The 21,821-nt window shown below is 33.5% G+C and overlaps 2 protein-coding genes across 2 annotated transcripts in view; both read right to left on the bottom strand.

Moving 5' to 3' along the window:
- LOC127858235 (D(2) dopamine receptor A-like) overlaps window positions 1–21,821 on the bottom strand; it is a 210,249-nt gene that overhangs the window by 27,714 nt on the left and 160,714 nt on the right. The window lies entirely within an intron of this gene.
- Window positions 14,823–21,821, bottom strand: part of LOC127858252 (transmembrane protein 272-like) — a 204,288-nt gene continuing 197,289 nt past the window's right edge. The window contains exon 5 of the mRNA XM_052395241.1: window positions 14,823–15,722. Coding sequence (XP_052251201.1) covers window positions 15,511–15,722 — 212 coding nt within the window. The 3' untranslated portion in view covers window positions 14,823–15,510. The remainder of the gene's footprint in view (window positions 15,723–21,821) is intronic.

Genomic DNA, 21,821 nt, shown 5'->3' with positions numbered 1-21,821 from the left:
TCGGTTGCAACGACTTTAAACGAGTTTTATGCTTGAAACTATGTACTCTCGTATAGAAAGTTACAGCGGAGACTATTGTTCACACTCAACTCTTTAAATGAGTACGATTTAAGAGTAATACATGACATTAAGCAAATTGAAAGCACCAGGGCGCGTTTATGATAAAAGGTTGTGCTATCATATTCAGCAATGATGACTATATTACTTTCAATGGCTACAATATAAATATATAATATAATTAAATATTTCCATATTCTGAAATGCTTATCTTAATATGTGTTTAAAACAACAACGCAGTTTTTTAGTATTGCGTTTTACATAAGCACACTTTTAGAAGTGGCACTTAACTAGTTGCTTAATGCGTTTTCAAAAGTTACTTGAGAAATTAATTTAAAATATATTTCATTAATGATTCCATAAATCTTGGCCAACGATTGGTATAACTGGCTCATTACCCCCTAATTGTTGTGATTGTGGTGAAGAATTGTGAATATAGATTTGCAAGTAAATCAGCGTGATCGTCTATTATCTCATTGTTTTACTGATGATCTTTCACCAACGATCACCAAGATAAACGCCATAAATGTTTGTTTTTTAAATTTACTTAAAAAATTTTTTTGTTAATGTTTGTGAATACGGTTTATTCGAAAATAAAAATATGCTTCTATGTTTAGACCGTCAATCGTCGATGAGACGCTTTCATAACAATAGTCCGTTCTGAGCACCATTGTGTCACACCGGTCTTTGTGATAATAACGTAGTGACGTCACCATCTATGTATAGAATGTTCTGAGCCCAACACAGAGGTGAATGTAATGTAACCGTCGTGCAAGAGATTGATGGGACTTGTGAAAAACAATATCCTCCAATTACCTTCAGTCGAGCGGTTAAGGAAACAACTAAAATAATTTCTGAATGAATTCAAACATTGCCGCAATAAACGATGTACCTAAAATGATTTATTTCATTCCTGTTAAATCCATGTCAAAATTGTTTACTTATAGCGTGTTTAACCACACAAAGCCGATAGTTCCATACACATCCACAAATGACATACACTTCGCGCGTTGTTTACCTTGAGTCGAGAGGTAACATCCGAAAAGCGAGTGTACTGGATTGCAATAGACATGAGGTCAACAAAACTTCGAAAATTCGATTCACTGAACAAATTTAGAGAAACCGAAAGATTAATTTTACTTTTTTATAACTTTTATTTACCATTTAACAAGTTTCTGTTTTAACGGTCGATCTTCTTTTGAGCAACATTGGCATGAAAAAGTGCTCAAGAACTGAAAAAACTACATCGTTCGCAATTTTTTCCAATACAATTTCGGTATATATATATATTACTATTAAAAGATTTGATAAAATTATCATCAAATCGGGACAGGGTATACCCACTGAACATGTGGATATCGGCATGTCTCATATTTTCGCGATGTGCGCGCACAGATTGTTCCATGCAACAATTTCTGGGAATCGTGAAAAAGTAAACGAATTTTCTTTAAAATAAATGAAATACTTGAAATTATGTGTTTACACTAGCGCAGTGGTCTGCAATTTATGCGCAAGTTTAATGAAGAGTACCGAAAAAATGCACGGAAAAGGCATACATTTGGACTATTTCAGTTGAAGTAAGATTTTTAATGCAATTAAACTGTTGTTTTTTTCTTATTTTAGTCGTGTCTATAATTATTTTCAAGCGTAGTAATGTTATTAAAACAAAATACTGGTTTGAGAGACATTTGATTTACCCCTGTGTGTCTGTCTGTCTGTCTGTGTGTCTGACACACTTGATGTCTGAACTCAAGTCCTTGTTTTACATGCACTTTTATCATGCAAAATGCTGATTATATAGCATGAATCGCATCATTTGAAGGTACGATTTCAAAAAAAAATCAACGACGGAAGGGGACACCCCTCCCGCACCCTCCCCAGTTGAGCCCCCCCTCGGAAAAAAAATCTGGATACGCCTCTGATCGAGGTCTTGAATTCGAGCACATGTGGAAAGAAAATGTTGTGTTTTGTTACTTATTATAATAATTGTGTAATTTTTTTGTGAAAATATGTATGCTTGCTTCTTAGCTAAAATGTATCACCTAACGACGTTCACTAACTTATAGCAATATTTTTTTTTATCTGTTTTATTAATTGCAATAGGAAAATAGTAAATTAAACGAAATATAAACAATAACAGAAGTTCCACATAAGAGGCTACCTTATTCTATGCATACTGAATAAATCAACTGAAGGAATAAATTAATATGCGGATAAACATATATTTCCATAATACGGTTACACAATGAAATTGTGACAGGCAATTTATAATGAGATAAGTCAATGAATGGGAGAATGGGCTTTTACCGAACGTGATAACAAATAAGTTAAACACACACAGACACAATTTTTATTTTGCATAATAACATGCATTAAACTCTTTTAACTAAAGCAGGATTGTCTTACAAAGCCAATATCAAACATTGACTAACACATGAGTTTGGGAAGGAACTCGCATCTTTATTGTAATAATTTAAAGAAAAGCCTGTTAAAGTATTGCAATAAATACAGTCGAAACCCGATGGCTCGAACTCGCCAGGACCGACAACATAAGTTCGAGTGATCCGGAATTCGAGCCAACCGATTATACTTATGTTTACTAACCTGAGTCGGCAATATATTTACATCTCCAGTTAAGATGATGAGTATTCATATTGCCTTAACTCCATACCCCTTTCTTCTTTCGAAGATAGTAAGAACAACATATATACTTAATAGTGTTATTAACCAATATTTTAACACATTTAAACAAACATTTAAACAAAATCTTAAAATAAATGTATATTATATATGCGCTTTTCAAAGTAGCACATTAACGGGTGCATTTCACAAACAGGGCTCGGAAACAAAGTATGCATAGCCAGGGTGCAGAATCAACGGGTTTTTTAAGGGGTTACATACGGGCTTGAGAGAATGTGATCACACCGTTAAGAACTTTATTTTTGCAAATATCTAAAGTTATTGAAATACATTGCAAAAATCTTTAGATCTGATTTTAGTATCGGGTAGAGAAACGAATTCTCAAAGTGATGTCATCCATGTTGGTCTTAATGACCATTCCATTATATACTGTACAATGAAAGTTTCAAAGGACAGTATAAATAAACACAATTCTGTTAAACTAAGATCCTTGAAAAGCTATAACAACGACGATTTTCAGATGAATTTAATAAACACTGATTGGTCTCCTGTGCTTATATTTGATAATGTGTCTTATGCATGTTGCAGTTTTAAATCCATATTTTTGTCAGTTATTGATAAACTTGCTCCTGTGAAAGTTGTTAGAATTAAGCAAAGAACTAAGCCCTGGATCACAAATGAAATTTAACAAGGTATTAAAGATAGAGATAAATCTTTTTATACTTATAAAAAAGTAAAATCATCTGAGAATAATGATCATTTTATAAATCTTAGAAATAATGCTCAGCATCTTATATTTTGTGCAAAAAGAGAATTTATTTTTTATATCATTGACAATGAAAATTATTCCAAATCCTTGTGGAATTCACTTAAAGAACTAATAAAAAAATGTACATCTGGAAGTATTGGTTTGAACATTAATGGTGGCATTATTTTTGACATGATGGAAGTGGCTCACCATTTTAATAGTGTTTTTTTTTACAACACTAGCATCTAAACTTGTAGTAAATTGCCAAAACCTTTAGGAACATTCGGCAAAGATTTTGTGTCTGCTTTGTATTTAAAAAATATTTTTTTCGGAACAGTTGCTCTTTCTCTTTTGTTACAGAAAACAATGTACTTAAGTACCTAAATAAACTTAATACCATTAACACAACAGGCCTAGACGATATTTCATCATGTTTTGTCAGAGATGGAACTTTTGTTATTTGTTGTCCACTTACTAAAGTCATTAATTTATCTGTGATACAAGGTGTTGTACCTGATGACTTTAAAGCTGCACGAGTTGTTCCGTTGTATAAAAAGAGTATTAAAAATAAAGTTGGGAACTACAGACCTGTATCAATTGTGTGTATAGTTTCAAAAATACTTGAAAGAATCCAAAAAGGGATGTTCTTTATGGAACAGCTTACCAATTGACATAAAAGATTCCTCCAACTTACCGACATTTAAGGTTGCACTAAAAAAGCATATTTTAAATAGCTTGCAGTTTTATTAATAAAGCCTGTAATCTCCCTGTGATGTTTATTATCAGAAAAATTGATGTGTATTTTAAATCAAATGTTAATTTGCTTAGTTTATCATCTTTAAGAACGAAATTGTTGTGCCTTGCTATGTCATGTCATCATTCACCAGGACCACAATGGAAATAAGGGAATTCCCATTACCTTTTTTGTGCTATCCTGGGTATGTGCGTACATGCCCTGGTACATTAAGATAGTAATTAATATTTGATTCACCAATTATATATGTTAACACATGATATAAAAAGAAGCAATTATTATGTATTTTTTACCAAAATGATTGTAATCAAATTGCTTTTAGCTCTAGTCTTTCAGCTGATCTGTGATATTTTGCATTTTTAGTTCATGATATGTTCACATCTTTAAATATGTTGTGTACCATGCTACATGTACTTTATATACTGAACTAAATCTATCTAAATCTATCTATAAAATACAGTTTTTGTTGCATTTTGTGCCGATATCTCTAGGTATAAGAATAACTCCTTGAATACGTCTGAAATCGGTGACAAAGTTTCACATTGCGTATTGTATAGTCGTCCTGAATACATGGACTTTTTGAACAAGAACGCAGGTTTATTAAATAAAGTAATTCTCATGTATTTCACATTGCCAAAAGCAGCACAAAAATCTCTCTTTTATGCACTAGTTGAAATTCTTTAGAAAAATACTTTTAAAAAGTTATTTGGAAAAAAGCAGCACTTACCGTTATTAGATCCAATAACGTTTATTGGGATAAATGACATGTCCGAAAACAAAATAATCTCCAAGAAAGAGATTTGCATATTTAGTGAGAAATATGTAACGGCAGCAGCAGCAACAACAACAGCAGCAACAACAACAATTTGTTTTGATGCATCGTTGACATTTTGAGTTTTTTATAACGTGCGCAATATTTAAGTAAATTGTGCATGCATTTCACATAAGTTAGTCCTCTTTGAAGAGGTACAATTCACACTTATTGCATAACTAATTTTAGTTTATACATTAAAGAGACCTTTTTACGTTTTGGTAAACTGACAAAATAAAACAAAAATGTTTCAAATATGCAAATGTTCGCGGCAGTTATGCTTTTTGTGAAAAAAACATTAATACTTAACATTTTCCATGGTCTAAAATATCCATTATATGCATCTTTTGACGATTTAAAAACCTGAAAATTATGAAGCTTTGTAACTCGAAGCCATAGAATTATTCAGAGAATTCGTTTTTTTTTGTCGTTTAATTTTGTGATACTACGAGGATTGTTTGTATAAAGTATAAAATGCACTACTGATTGAATGAGCATGGATGGCCGAGTTGTCCAAGCGATAGACTTTTACTCCACGGGTCATTGGTTTGAGCCCAGTTGAGGGTGTTTTTTTTCTTTTTTTAATTTTACTCTTGTTTGTTTTTTTTACTGGAGCTTTTTTGGATCGAATGTTTACAATCATTAATATAAGGCATTTAGTGAAAAACTTCAATACATGCTAAAATCTGTGATAAGGTCTCTTTATTTTGTTTTTATTTACCTTTTTATAGAACAATGTCATTGGTATTAGTTTACCAATAAGCATATACTGAGCAAATATTTATTATTATGTTTAGAATATAAACTTATATCAGTTTGACGATTATGCACATATAATTTCAAGGGGTATGTATGTATTTATTTTCTAGTTTGCTATAGTTCAAACAAGTATCACCTCAAGTACATAATATGCTGCATGCTTGGTTAGATGAATATTGTGTGAACACATGAAGCGTACTTTTGACAAAATACTTTTCAAAGGACATCTAAATGACTGTTTCGTTACACAATGTAACGGTTATTGGGTTATAATATGACGTGAAATTGACGTGTGTATTTCTCCTTTGAAACAAATTATATTTCTATGGTGTTTGAACTTGCTGTAGCTGAACACTCTTTACCCTTTGTACGTAGGCGATGAGAAAAAGATCGAACAACATTATAACACAGACTTGTGTTTTTTTGCAAACAAAGCATTGAGGAAACTGAAAGTTGTGTTGACAATTCTGATAATGCGTAAATATGCCACTTGTCTGGCAGTCTTCCGATACGGGGATATCTTAATCGAACAGATCTTATAAGTGCTAAAAGTATGTTCGCAGAAGTTCCTTTAGTCAGCTCCCACCAACTGTTAAAACAATTAAAAGTAAATAAAACCTGGGCCCGTATTCACCGACCGATTCTTAGACTTAAAGGGACTGTCAACCACGACGACGAAGAAAAGAAAAGTTGTAAAATACCGTTATTTTTTCAATTATTAGTTTATATTGATTAAAATATCACGACTGGTATATTACATTACTTGAACAAAGTTGTTATGTTTTCAGATTTTCAGTATATTCGGTAATAAACTTTACTGGGTATGTCAACCAGGTAACTGCCAGTTAACTATAAATAAAGCCAGTAGATTGATCTTCATCGTCACGTGGCAAACTCAGGAATGCAAATTGTGCATGCGTAGTAAATTGTATATAGTTTATATATAAAACGATCAATCTACTTGCGTTAGTTTTAGTGTGTATATCGTTATATCACCTATTTTCGCGATGTAATTTCGATTTCACATCGCGACATTTTATTACCGAATATACTGAAAATATGAACTTTGTTCAAGTAATATAATATACCACTCGTGATATTTTAATCAGTATAAACTAATAATTGTAAAAAAATACGTTATTTTAAAACTTTTCTTTTCTTCGTCCTCGTGGTTGACATTCCCTTTAAGAATAAAGAATAGATTTAGAACCAAGAAAAATGTGTTCAGTGTTTGAATTTATTCAGGCCTCCACTGGTGACTATGTCATTAACAAAATGTTCTATATGAAGAATAATATAGATAGAGATGTTTACTGCAGAGTTTTAATAAATAATAAATAAATTCTTGAATATTATAATTTAAAGAATTTTCTTCATTCTTAGAAAAAATTGTTTGGTGAAAACGGGCCCAGGCCTTGTAACCCTTTCGTCGGCTTGTCGGATAAAGAAATGTACACAAAGTAAATACTGGCTAACCTAATATTTAACTTAAGTTCACAAAATGAAAGTTCATACACAAGTTCATCCGACCTCATATCGAGAAAGAACCCAGCAGGGTATATGTTTTGCAGCTATACACCTATTTGTTCATACGATATAAATCTTAATTCCCGGAACCATATCTGACATCGGAATGCAATTGATGTGTATAAGACCTTGCAGGTTTTTGATAGTGTTGTTGTAAGGATGCACGCATTTTTATATGATTTTGTAGATAACTCAGGTGATTCTAAGAAATCACTTGAACGTACCACGAAAAGCATAGATTGTGTTATAGTCATGACTTTAAACTTATTTTCATTGGTGGACTAGCACATCGCGTTCTGATAACCTGAGGATAAAACCTTATTTAGAAATCCAGTTTAGACACACAATATATATTAATTCTTCAAACTAGTAACAGGCAGGAACGGATATAATACCAACATTAAAAATGTTTGTTTAATTGTCTTGTCTGAATTGAACATCAGAACAGTTTTCATTTAACAACCTTAAGCAACATAATGTTTAACATGGAAATTCTCACAGAAATCGGATCAGATACGATGGGCATGTCACCGAACACCATATCAGTGTATTCTTCCTATATTTCGGACAAGGCTAATATTGACACGTTAAACGAACTGGAGATGATAAAGTATCTTCCAACACTTGTGAGTCTTGTGATCTTGATGTTAATTGGAATACTTGGAAATGCGTGCGTAGCTGTGGTCTACAAACTGAAGTTCAAACGGTCAAGTGCGAGGGTGTACATTATATCGCTTGCACTTGCAGACATGTCTGTGTGTTTAGTGGGATTGCCATATCATATCATAGATATGACACATCTTATAACTTATCAAAGTGTTATTGTTTGTAAACTGCTAAGCTATTTAATTGCTTCATGCAACTTAAGCTCGGTTTTTATATTGTTAGTCGCTGGCTTAGACCGTTATTTGAAAGTTTGTCGACCCCTTAAAAGGCAGATCAAAGATTTTGGAGACAGAAAGGCATGCGTCATTGCCATATGTTTTGCTGCGGTACTGTCCGCTCCGTATGTTGTTATTTACGGCCACAGCACCGTTGAGTTGGATGCAGTTGCGTATAATATTACCGGAAGTGAATGTTTTGTTGACGACATATATACTGGTTCGTATGTAGGAATCGGATACCTTGGATTCAATTTACTTCTCTTTATGAGTTCCGTTGTGTATTTAATTTTGATTTACAGTCTTATTTGCCGGACGATTTATCTTCATAACTCTGTGCCTATCGCCGTCAATAAATCGGCCCGAATATGCTTTTGCTGGAAACAGGAATCGGATAAAACCGTTGACAACCAACAGTCAGAAAAAGATACAATCACATTTGCGGAATTAAGAACGCGATATACAGTTTAGTAGAAGTGTCGGACGATAAAAATAGCATTAAACGTATTCCTGCTACTGAACATTCTGCGACAAATCAACTGTCCGATACAGTTGACACTGCGCTGTGCATATATAAAGAAAACGTTTTGATAAATAAGCGGGATGAAATTAAAACGCTTAATTTTCAAAGGAGACACATCATACCTCATCGAGTTGTGAGAAAATCCTCAAACACTCTTGTTCGTCATACAACATTAGCAGCAAATGGAAAAGAGCGAAATTCACACAAAATAACTATGGTGCTGTTTACGATTACTGTCGCTTTCATCTTAACGTATCTCCCGTTTTTGTCTGTCTCTATAATGGATTCAATTTACGACAATTTCTGGAAAGGTTTGTCAAAAGCTGAAACAATTTTCTTTGATTTCATTATGAGGATATATGTTCTTAATAATGTATGTAATCCGTTTATCTATAGCTTTTGGGATGCAAAATTTCGCCGCGAGTTAAGAAAATGTTTAATGTGTTTTTCTGAACGTCAGTCAAAAACTACAAACGCTAGTACAAGTTCCTAATTAAATCGCCAATGACGATGTCTAGGTCTCCAGTTTAAGAAGAACCGTTATTAAACACGTTAATTATTGTTTTCATGCGCTAATGTTTACATCTAAATGGTGTCCTTTAAATGTTTAACGAGTTATTGTTAAAAGTCCCCTTAAATTCCGTTTGAATGACAAACTTGTTTAATAAAAGACTAATATAGATAGGCATTTATGTCCTGCTGATATTTCTGGCGTTTAACTCAATTTGTGATTGTAAGTAGTTTTTTTAGTTTTTTTATCATGTTCACGGGTTTTAAAAACATACTATACCGTATCTTAGATTGTTTTTGATATGAATGTTCGATATAATAAACATATATATTTATTTATTTCATACAAATAAAATATATCATCCTCTTTAAAATTATTGTGTTTCAAGTATATATGTCACTTTTTTGGGGATATCTGAGAATAAAAATGCTAAAAATTGATGTTTTATATTGTTATAATGTCTTGTATTCTGCTCAAATGTAATAGTAATACATTTTGGGTGTTTAAATTTAATAGAGGGTTTTTATAACTCAAGGCTACAACCCAATCATATGTCGTGAGGATAAAAGGCCTTATGACATTTTCGAATAATGTAGCCATATATGAATCTCTGTATCCGTATACTCAGAGGAGGAGTCACGTGATTATAGAGAGGACAGGGTATCTCCTGACCGGACTACACCAGTGCGAAGGCTCGGCTGGAGTAACGCTATCTGTATATGGCATGAAAAACAATTTGTGCACGACGTAGCCAATAGAAAAGATTCGATTAATAAAAAAGTAAAATCTTAAAAGTCATCAATTCTTGTTTGTACCAAAAACAGTATGAACATAATTCATATAATGGACCTGAAATACACACACATACATACCTAACAAGCACACAAACATTATTTTACAACTGGGGCAACCACCTTGTAATGGTCAATGCAACTCATTCTGGGTTGAGACCGGTTTAAAAGAGCTTGAAAGATCACACCCGACACAGAGTAATTTATTTTTAAATGAATTTAAATTTTCATAAATTTGAAGCCAATGGCATCACAAATCAAATGTAATAATACTGAAAGCAAATATATGTCATTGTGATAACTATTAAACTTCTCGTGGCGTAGATGTAAACTAGAGCACAATAGAATTGCGACTGTTTGAGGCGAGAGGAAATTAAACAAAATAGTATTAACTACATCTCATATTTGATTAAAACGCTTTTGAGGCATAGCATAAAATAGTTAAGTATTAAGATCATCTTTATGTTTTTGGCCAAGAGGCAATACTGGTTTGTAAAAGTTTATATATTTTTAATGTGAAAGTTAAGCTGTTTTAATAACACATCCAATTTTTTTTCAAAACCCTAGCGCTAAATAGCGGATGCTTTTGTATGAAATCCAAAAATTATAAAACACATTTTTATTTAGACAAATGGCAATAATGACTCCAATACTAAATATTAACACGCATGACTTCATTATTGAAAGTCATTAAAACATAAATGATTTTCATTAACTCTGAACTTGTATTAATTTAACTTTGTAACAATTAGATAGCGCTGTCGTTTTATTTTATGCGAATTAAAATGTGTTTATGGAGGGACTAAGATATTAAATGGTTTAATTTGTAAAGCTGTACGGTAATATATGTTTAGATGTTTGACGATAAATGGTTTCGTTCTTAGTGATCTTGTTGTAGTTACAAGACAGAAGTTATCAGGCAGATGCTGCTTTCTTTAAGATTGGTTTTCAACTCTGTTTATTTGTAAATAATTTCAGATAACACTCAGACTGATTGTATATAATGTTGCTATGTAAATGACAATTTATTCTAGTCATTGATATCTAAAAAAGGCGTCGCTTGGGTTTAAAAATATATAGGCACACAGCCAGGAGTTTCCTGACAACCAATTTCAGCTCGATTTGTGTTATTTACCTCATAAACACTGCAAATGGGTTGGGCTATGGGGTGTTTTTGAATATGTCGATCCGTTTTTGAAGACTCAAAGTAATCTTACATGTTGAAGAAGCCCTCATAGTGGAAACCGAACCGTGACCTTCTGATCGCTAGGCGGGCCCTTTATTTTAAACGCGTCGCGACCTATTTGACTTAATGACATATATCTCTTGTCCAGATACTTTTGACTCTCCAAAAACGGATAGACACATTCAAAAACACCCCCACACCCCAACCCATGTGCAGTGTTTTTGAAGTTGTGGCAGTGCTTTTTTCATATCAGGAAAAATGTAAAGTAACGTGCCCCTAGTACATCACTGAAGCTTATTGTTATTGTTAACTTATCTCTTTGGTAAGGTTATTAAATATTCCTATTCATATGCTTTAAATAGTGTCGGGACAATAACAAGTACTGTAATAGTGAAATTTAAGTCATTTAACCTATATGTAAGGGGTAGATACGGCTTGCATTTGTGATATGTAGTTATTATAAATGGTTTACCTCCATTCTTTGTGAACCTCTCACCAAACAAAACAATGAAGAAATTATACATTTTTTTATTAAAAAAAAATATAAATGTTTAAAGTCGATTAAGTGTTGTGATATGCAGCTACCATTCCCTCTGACATGAACACAACCCTATGGTGATACAATTAATGATTTACCTGCAACTTTACCACTGTAATAAATTGTGTTTACCCGTCCGATGGTATGCAAATGTCCCCGTGTATGTTTATGTAAGTGTTATATCATTTTGGTATACAAGTATATGTTTGTATAGGTGCTCTTATATTAATATTATATTAAATGTTGATCCCAGTTGAGTGTGTTCTTTATCGTTGTTTTGCAACTAAAAAATGTATCATTCTCTAATCATTGAATGCAAATTAATTTTCTTCTTACTCGTCTAAGCATAAACAAGGAAACAAAAGAAATTCTATAAATACCTACCAGGGTTATACACCTCTGAATCCTTTAAGCTTTGTTTCCCGTCATCTTTATTGATTTATCTATTCGTTAAATAGATTTAAACCGTGCTTCTCTTAAAAATGAAGCAACATGAGTTCAATATCCGGGAAATGACATCGGTAAATAAATCACAATTAAAGCATATGGGTACCGATCAACCTGGGTTATCAAATATTTCAATCAAGTTTTTAAAAAATCAATAGGTAACTAATAGATGCATGTCAAATTCAAATTTCAAAGAAGTGCTTTTATCTGTACTTCGAAAACATTCGTAGCAGATCTACACTTCCCCATGGAAAATTATTGCTGTAGTTCGTTATAGTTTTTACGCTAGTTTTGCAAAACATGTAATTCGATGCAAAGATCTATTTTGCAAATCTTGATTCGGCATTATTGTATCCACGTTACGGAACATTAAATATCTTAGTACATTTCTCTGACATCTTATGAGCATTATTTAGTATTGCATGCGGTTAGCCTCTTTTTATGCTTGAATTTTAACATGACACTCTTGGCTTCATTAATAATTATGCCGGTATGTATGAGGTAGACATAATTAGACACATAAGAAGACATTGCAACAAGGTGGATGGCATCATTTGTTGCCGCTTCACTATTTAGGTCTGGTGATTCAAAATATGGATGATATTTGTAAAAATGTAAACACAATGGCTTTTAACACCATCGATTTCTAAAATGGAGGAATTTGTATTGAACATTTTTACTATTAAATGCAATTATTAAATCTTTAAAGAGGACATGTAGTTGATTCTCGTTTATTGTTCAGGTCATCATGCGCCTTAAACGAGCAATCCGGTTCTGGTCCGAACATTAATAATAAATACACAAAAGTAAGCAGCTATATGAGTTAAATATAGCGAAACGAAACATATCACAAGTAACCAGTATTTTCACTTGAACGGCATCTTGTACAATGTTCATATACGTAGAAGATAATTATTAACCAATCAAAATTGACAAGAATTCACACTTCGAAGAGAAGCGTGAATGCTCGGTCAAAGGGGTACCGTTCGGGCTACGGTTACCTACCCTGGATGAATACTATCAATTTGATTATCTGCTAAATATAAAAGTATGACTTATGACTATGTATTGTTGGCAAAGCTATTTATCTTGAGCATTATAACGCAAAGAACTAGACAGAACTAAACGTAACACTTCAAGCTATAACACCATTATCCTCATCTTCTACATGTAGTGTTATAAACCCAAATGTTGTGCATTTACCGTGCTAAGGCATTATCCAGGTTTTCATCATAGTATGTTTAAAGCTGGTGTTCTGTTGTTAGAGCTTTAGTACTTCTGAACTTTCTTTGTTTGCTATATTAAACTTGTCCTGTGTGAGCTAACACTGTATATTTCCATTATTTTATGATTTTTATGATTTTATTATTGGACTTTGATAGGTACATGTTGTTTATAAATAAACATTAGCACGTTCTGATCATTTCGCATATCCATTAAGGTTATACCATGGTTTGCAAATATACGGTGTTAACGGAAACAACGACACAAGATTTTAGAATGTTTATCAACAAACGCTATTATATGTTTATCTTGTGTAAAACGTCCAATGAAGTTTATTTACACCCAGTATTGTTGACAAGCGAATTGAACAATTTAATACCTCAGTTTTTAAACCGTGATTTATACTCGACGTTGAAGAGTTTAAGTCTCTGTCTGCAAGTTAAAAAAGTCACGCAATTTATTTTACAGTTCTTTTTCAATTCAGACTATTTTTTAATTCACGTCGTTAAAATGCATCCCCCACCAAAAAATCAACAACAAAAGCACCGCTTAGTGGGAGCCAAAGCTCGGCTGTGGGTGCAATTTTGAATGAATAAAAGTTTGTCAGTGACCTTGACCTTTAACCTAGTGACCAAAAATGGGTGTGGCGTGTAGAATTCCTCAAGGTGCAGCTACATATAAAGTTTCAAAGTTGTAGATGGAAGCACTTTGATTTTAGAGCAAATGTCAAGGAATCAGCACGACGCGGACGGCGGACGGCAGACGCCGGACGGCGGACTGCGGACGACGAGCTGCCTATGACAATACCTCGGGATTTCTCCGAAAACAGCAGAGCTAAAAATTTAATAAAATAAAAAAATGAAAAATAAATACGCATGTAAAGATTAGGCTAAACAACAATGACTGATCTCTGCCATGTCGTTCTATCATGTTGTGCGTTTGATGGGCATAGACAGGCCTACAGGCCAGAACAAATCAAAACGCTGAAAGCACTGTACGTGTTCGCTGCTGTAAAATGTCGTCCTTGATTAGCTTGTGCGTATTGCACAGGCTAATTAGTATGCACAGGCTAATCTTATTTGGCATGCATTAAGCCCCGTTTTCCCTGAAAGCAGCCAATATGTACAGATTTCAATGATAAACACCAGACTGGCCAATCTTGTTTTTCAATCTGTTAAACACTATGAGTCATATAAACCCCTCTGCAGTGTACCAATGCACAACGGTTCATCACATTCACATTTATGTTGAGGCAGGCACGAACGACAACTCTGCTAGGAGAATGACATTTGTCGTCTGCTGCAACAGGCAGTGGGGCTGTCTCCCATACCGTACCTAAGCCTTCTAGCCACATACTGATTTGCAAAATATGGTATGTAACATTATTGTCAGCTAACGCTCACACTAAAAATGAAAATATAACGATATGCTATATAAATGTATTTTACATTTGCATACGTGTCGTACAGTTGATTAATGCCATGCGTGAAGAACAGTTATGCCCAAAAGATTAATAATATTGTAAACTCGTAAAATCAAGTTAAATAAAGTAGATAAACGACAACATGAAGAGTATATTCATCAATAATATAACAAAGTTACTATTGTAACAATATTTATGACAACTGTGTTTGTGTATCTTTCTTCGTGAAATTATAATAACTGATTGTGTGCGTCATGTAACGGTCAATTTATTTATCTATATATTACAGATGTGATTGCGTTTTGCGCCATATCATTTGACAGAAAAGTAAAATACATCGGTTTAATTGATCTTTACTTTATTGACGTGCGTACATGAAAATTACCGTTAAATTAGTTGCGGCACTGATGGTAAAGTGGAGTTTTGATTGATTATTATCGACAAACGAACGGATATGAATAATTGTATGTTTCTAACCAAGAATAATTGTTGTGTTTGTTTAAATATAATGCCTCCTTATGTTTTCTTTTTTAAATGTATGTCTCTTTGTGTATAATTACATCGTACATGTAAGTTTACTCTTACATCACGGCCAATGATGAACATATGGGTTTTATTACGCTGACGTTCGTACGTATAAATTGTCGTCTGACACAAACGGTACATTATACTATTCTACAGAAAGAAGACTTAGTCCCGGCACGCGGCCCGGCAGTAGACCGATGCCAGAAATGCCATCCCGAGCCCGAAACATATCCAGTCTATGGTAACCATGGAAAAGGCGAAGGTCATGAAGGTCATGGAGCACGTGCCGCGAACACAGTGGTGTTTAACCGTCTCCGAGCAAGGTATGTACTGGTCTGAAGTCAGCTTCCCGTAGTTAGGATACACCCAGATGCTTCCTGCGAAAAAGAAAACAGCCGAGATTGGAACGGTAACTTAATTCGATCATGTCATCGCACAATAAGATTCTTATTAAGTAAAGAGATAGTATATAATAATAGTCAAGACGGGCGGTTTGTAACCGGTGCAGCCGGCGGCATGGTACATGTTAAACTATTAATGGACTCGATCACCATCATGTAACATAATAACGATCAAACCTTGAAGCGCATTGATAAAACAACTAAAGCGATGATGAAACCAATCATTATCACGCGGATTGAAATGGCGGACCGAACTTTTTTGACGCTATGCTCGCAACCAGTCAAACCTCTTCACAGACGTTAGTAATTAATTTAAGCATGTTAGAGTCAGTTTCCTTGATAGAGCCAAAAACGTAGTATCTTTGGGATAGATCTTAAGGACGCTCTCAAAGTTGGGGTCGAACTCACGACTGCTTGGTCGCTAGACGGACTCCATATCCATTACGCCTCGGCGAGAGACCTTGAAATGGACGGACGGGATTTTGAGAAGCTATGCTCGGAACAAGGAAAACGCTTGCTGAGACAATGGAATGCTATTGGCGCGTATCACACACTAGCCAGGTGGTGTTGAAGAGGAAGGCGAGCAGGCCACAAATGTCGGCTGCACCGAAGCCTCTGTCCTCGTCGCGGCGACTGAAGCTGCTGAAGAACAACGGCACCACGCCACTCACGATCAGGTAGATCGGGATCATCTTCTCGATGTCGCAGTGGTGCAGGTAGATAGCGCCTAAAACGTGTACCGCTTTAAATTATATATACTTTTTTAAATTTGATTTTTCATTTCCGTAAATGTATTAATATCGAAGAAAATTGTACACAACAAGTATGGTTAGATCTAAAACATTATTTATAAACAAAATCCTATAAACTTAGTAGAAAGTATTACGAATCAATAATATATGTTTTGGGTTGTTTGCGTTTTAATTTACGAAAAAGTATTAATACATCTTGTTTTCGTGTATTTTTGTCTTGAAACTATAGTCACACAACATGGTCAAGTTTGCCAAAATAAAAACGCACAAAGCATTACAGAAAATATTTTTTAAAACGATGAAAAAACAACATCAAAACATTACGAGACACAGATAAAAGTCCCGTGGAGAAGAGGTTCCGGTTTCGAGAGGAAACAAGCTATTCAAATGTCTGATGAGTCACTGCCTGAATTAAGAGAACTTAACGCAATATTATGTGAGCCTCGTTCTGGGAAAACTGAGCTTAATGCATATTCGTAAAGTGCCGTGTTGGAAAACCTATGCAATCCGCACAGGTTAATCAGGGACGAAACTGTCCGCCTAGACTGTGTTTTGTTAAGAATAGACATTTTTTTTAAACGAAACATTCAAAACAGGCAGACTTTCGTCCATGAATTGCCTCTGCAAAGGGAGAGGTAATCTGCTATGACACTTAACACATCTGCTTTAAGTCCAGTTTTGCAGAACAAAGTTGCTGTTACCCATTACGATCTTGGCGATGCCGAGTCCCGCCAGGCCGACCGCGAGAACGGTGACGCAGCAGCAAAGAACTGCAATTTACAAAGTGTTCTGTCTAAGTTAAATGATTCATGGATGCGCAAGGGGATTATTTTAGAAATACATTTGAAAATGCCGAGAAAGTTAAAAACCGAACATAAGCTATCTTATTATAAATGCCAGCCTGAATAGGCTACTTTTATTTTATAAAAAAAAAATCTTTAATTTTTAATGAACTTAAACTAATGTGAATTTGCTTACTGCATATAACGGTGCTTAAGGGAGCATTACTGAACAAGTTTCATGTAAAATCCAATATGTTCTGCTTACAAAATAATGCAATATTTAACATTTTAGCAAGAAATGTACTTAGTATTTTCTTACTTTTGTCATTTCTTCGAAAAAAAGGCACAAAATACTCAGAGACTTACTTACTTCCTATAGAGCTTTGTGAATATGGACCCAATATTATCCTGCGATAAAAAACAAGCATAATTGTATTGAACAAAACATCGAAGTCAAGACACACGTACCTGCCGCACCGCAAGCCACACAATATTCTTCACCTCCTTTGCCCCGGCCCATGGTCAACTGTGAAGTTTCGAGTTGTGAGAGGAAAATCTTGTATTTGCGTATGATTGTTTAATTCCAATACCTAAATAAAAAAGAGTATACGACTGTTTGAATCACCTTCCAATAAGTAAATTTTAACTCCCTTCATTCACAGACGTGATCAATCTTGATTTTCTGCGACTGGCCAATTAACCTGTGATAACGCAAACATTTGTAATGTGTATTAAAGTCATACGATTGATTGAGTATAAATTCACGTATCCATCAATTTGAAGACGTTTTTTTATGATTGTTTTATTTCCTAAAAGAATCTTGCTTCGCCTTTTTGAGTGGGTAAACATTTAATAAATAACATACTCTTTAACTAGCTATTTATCCTCACTATTGTGCGGCTGTCAACAGGAAACAACATAAAAAGAGAAGCTTAGACCAATGAATACATACCTCAGTTCAACACATATTGTTAAAGGTTACTAAGATTCGAAATAATTCGCATTACGGATGTTATCTTAAAATGAACAACTTTTTATTTTTCTGAAGCGTGTATTTTAATATTTTCCATCCGAAAGCACTTGCTGCATTATTTGAAATAATCAGAAATTTAAGCCGTTGTTTTAAAGACAAAAACACTTATAAATTGAACATTATAATTTGAACATTAATTGTTATAAAACTAGTCCATACCAATAGTGCAACACGAATCTAGTGTCCAATACTATCTGGTAAAAATAGATGTACATCGAAATCCGGTTATTTTTTGTTGTTTCCATTAATATGATTGTCATTTCCGGTAATTGTTTCCTTTAGATTGGAGTGTTTCATATGACCGTTTACAAAGTGTGTATTTCCTAGGCAGCTAAACATATGACAAGTAAAAAGATCAATGTACACAACCAACCGTCGAGTGACTTCTTCCTTTATGGACTGAATCTAGTTTCAATTTCGGTGAAAAAAATACTTACTGGCGTTATTGACACTTTTATAAATGCTAATTTATTTTACTCTACTGGCTAACTGGAAATATCAAGTGTGGGAAAAAACGATAATATATACACAACATATTTGTACCTAATTTATTAAATACTTTGATAGTACTTATACACTAAGAATAGTCATTTAATATTTTATCGGCGCCTGCAAACTATGTTACTTGAGCATATATTTTATTTATCAAAGGGGTTGCCAAGTGTGTTTCATGTGTATAGTTGCGCATATAGCAGTAGACAATTACTACAAATACTACACAAGTTTAAGATGTATGGGCTCCTGTTAAGATATATTTCCGTGACCGCCTATCTAAGAAAACATTGTTCATTGTATATGTTAATTTTGTGTTATTCGATTTTGTATTTCCATCGTAAACTTAATAATTGTGCATATAACATATCATGTTTAAAAATGCGTTTATTTGTTTTAAATGTTATGATATTGATTACATTACAAAAAACATTGCCCACATGATTTAAAGGTAAACCAACATGGAATACCATTAGACAGGTACATAAATATATAGGTAAAACATAAAAATATAAAAGGTAGTGTGTTGGTTTAAGGTAAGTTTACCTATAGTTAAATTTATATTTAAAGTGTTTCCTTTATATTTGATATTTGTACTAGTTAAGCATTAACAAACCGAATGAATTCGAATATAAATTATAGATAATGCAATTTGTAGACTTATTCAATTTGTTATCTCCCTTTTATAAAATACCCATTTACTTGCTGTGTGAAATATGTCCTCTATAGTGTGCGTTTACCCATGAAAGCTGATGCAATACCTGTACTTGTTATGTCCAATAATCAGGTATACGTCCGATGCAAGATGCTCATTGGTCATTCGATATTAATTGTTTTTATTTCATTGTTAATTTACTGACAACCAAGACTTTCAAGTGGAAGTAAAGTCCATCTTCTTTGTCTTCCTGTAGGCTGTAATCCAACCTGGTGATTTGTTAATCTGTTTTCCTTTATTGAACATTTTGTATTATGAAATTTGTTTGAAAAAGTATAATTATTGTGATATTAATTTCATTTATATGTTTATAGTACCGCTTTATTTGTTCTGTTTGTAAAATATTATCATTGTTTTGTTTAGGTTTTACCGTTATGACTATATTGGTCTACGTCTCGAATTAAATGGAAATAATAAGCCATGGACTTGGTATACCATATGTTCTCCTCCACCCCACTACTACATCTAGTTGTAAATACTCTAATATTAGTGCAATATGTTGTATATTGTGTTGTTAGTATTATTGAACAAAGAAAATCTGCTTGTTTTCTTACTGTCTTTGCCAGATGAAATTGATAAAAGTAGCTCACTGATAATATTCCTTTACAGAAACAAAGAGGCCCGAATATTGTATGACATCAGATTGCTTAATGACAGCTGTAAGGTGGTAATTAAAATTCTGCCAACTTTGTGCAACTTCTATGCAATGTTGGCATGGTGTTTTGCAACTTTGGTTACCTACTTATTTGGTAATGAAACACCCGAAGTGAATGAAATTTTTAGATGAAATGTAAGAGAAGAAAACTGAAATTAGCTTATTTAATTTTACCGTCATTTAATATGTCAAAACATGACAGTAAAAATCCATTTATTATCTATTTTTACATTAATTGCAACACAAACTTGTATGATACAGTTCACTTTTTAGTCATTATTGTAATAAAACATGTTTTTCTTATTTTTTCCTTTAGAAATTTATCAAGCAGTACACGTTAAGTACACACATTCTGTAATGGTATCTTGAAATGGCTAAATACCTTAACACAAAAAATATTTGTTTATACACTGAAAACTGTTTTAAATTCAATTAATGCATATAACACTATTTGTATTGATAAATATATATATTGAACTGCAACTACTGGCCTAAATAGCCATTGGCTACTAGAATCAGTGTTATTGATAACTTAAATTTAATAATGGCTACTACATTTACGAAAACATAATGAATTGTTATAAAATCACTTTACGTTTACACCAAATGAGGAATAATCGGTTAATGACGCATGCTGGCTAATAATTTATATTTTTTTAATCAAGCTCATTGAATTTTGGCTAACTATTTTAGCTCAATTATTCGTTAAACAGTGAAAAAGTATTAGTGTTTGGTTCATACATTTTGAATGATTAATCATACAACTATCATATACAAGAGGGCCTCAAAGGCCCTAAGTCACTCACTTGAGATACACAGGAATTTACATTTTCAGTGCAGCCCAAGATATCATTAGAACAAATGTTCTGACCAAGTTTAATAAGAGTGAACAGCACGTGTAACGTTTAGAGTTCTAAGAAGGTTTTATTAAAGGGGCCTTTTCGTTTTAGTTATGATATTTGTGAGAAAACTATAATACTGAACATTTACTATGCTCTAAAATAGCCATTATATGCATCTTTTGACTATTTAAAAACTCGAAAATTATAAAGCGTTGCAACGCGAAACGAATTAATAAATTTGCGAGTCCTGCTGTTGTCGTTATTTTTTGTGAAACTACGAGGAGTACTTATATGAAGTATAAAATACATATCAAATTGTATTCGAAACGATGGCCGAGTGGTCTAAGTGGTAGACTTTTTACTCCTAGACTCCAGGGGTCAGTGGTTCAAGCCTTGCTGAGGGTTAACATTTTTATTTTTTTTATATCTTATTCTTGATTTTTTACTGGAGCTTTTTATATCACATGTTAACATTTATCAATATAAAGCATTAAATGACAAACTTCAAAACATGCCACAATCTGTGAAAAGGCCCCTTTAAAACCATTTATGACAATATTATCCGCCCCCTGGCGGCCATGTTTTTCAACATATCGAAATGGTTTTCAAACACGTCCAAGACATTAAACAAATAATCTGACCAAGTTTCATGAAGATTGGACAGTGCATGTTACTTTAAGAGTGTTCACAGTTTTTACTAAAGCCTTATAAGGAAAAATTCCCTGCTCCCTGGTGGCCATGTCTTTCAACCAACCGGAACCATTTACCAACTCGTCCACGATATTATTGGGACAAATCTTCTGA

This window comes from Dreissena polymorpha, chromosome 14 (assembly GCF_020536995.1).
Source record: "Dreissena polymorpha isolate Duluth1 chromosome 14, UMN_Dpol_1.0, whole genome shotgun sequence".
Taxonomy (NCBI): Eukaryota; Metazoa; Mollusca; class Bivalvia; order Myida; family Dreissenidae; genus Dreissena; species Dreissena polymorpha.
The sequence above is the reverse complement of the archived record's forward strand: the minus strand, read 5'-3'. Positions and strand labels throughout refer to the sequence as shown.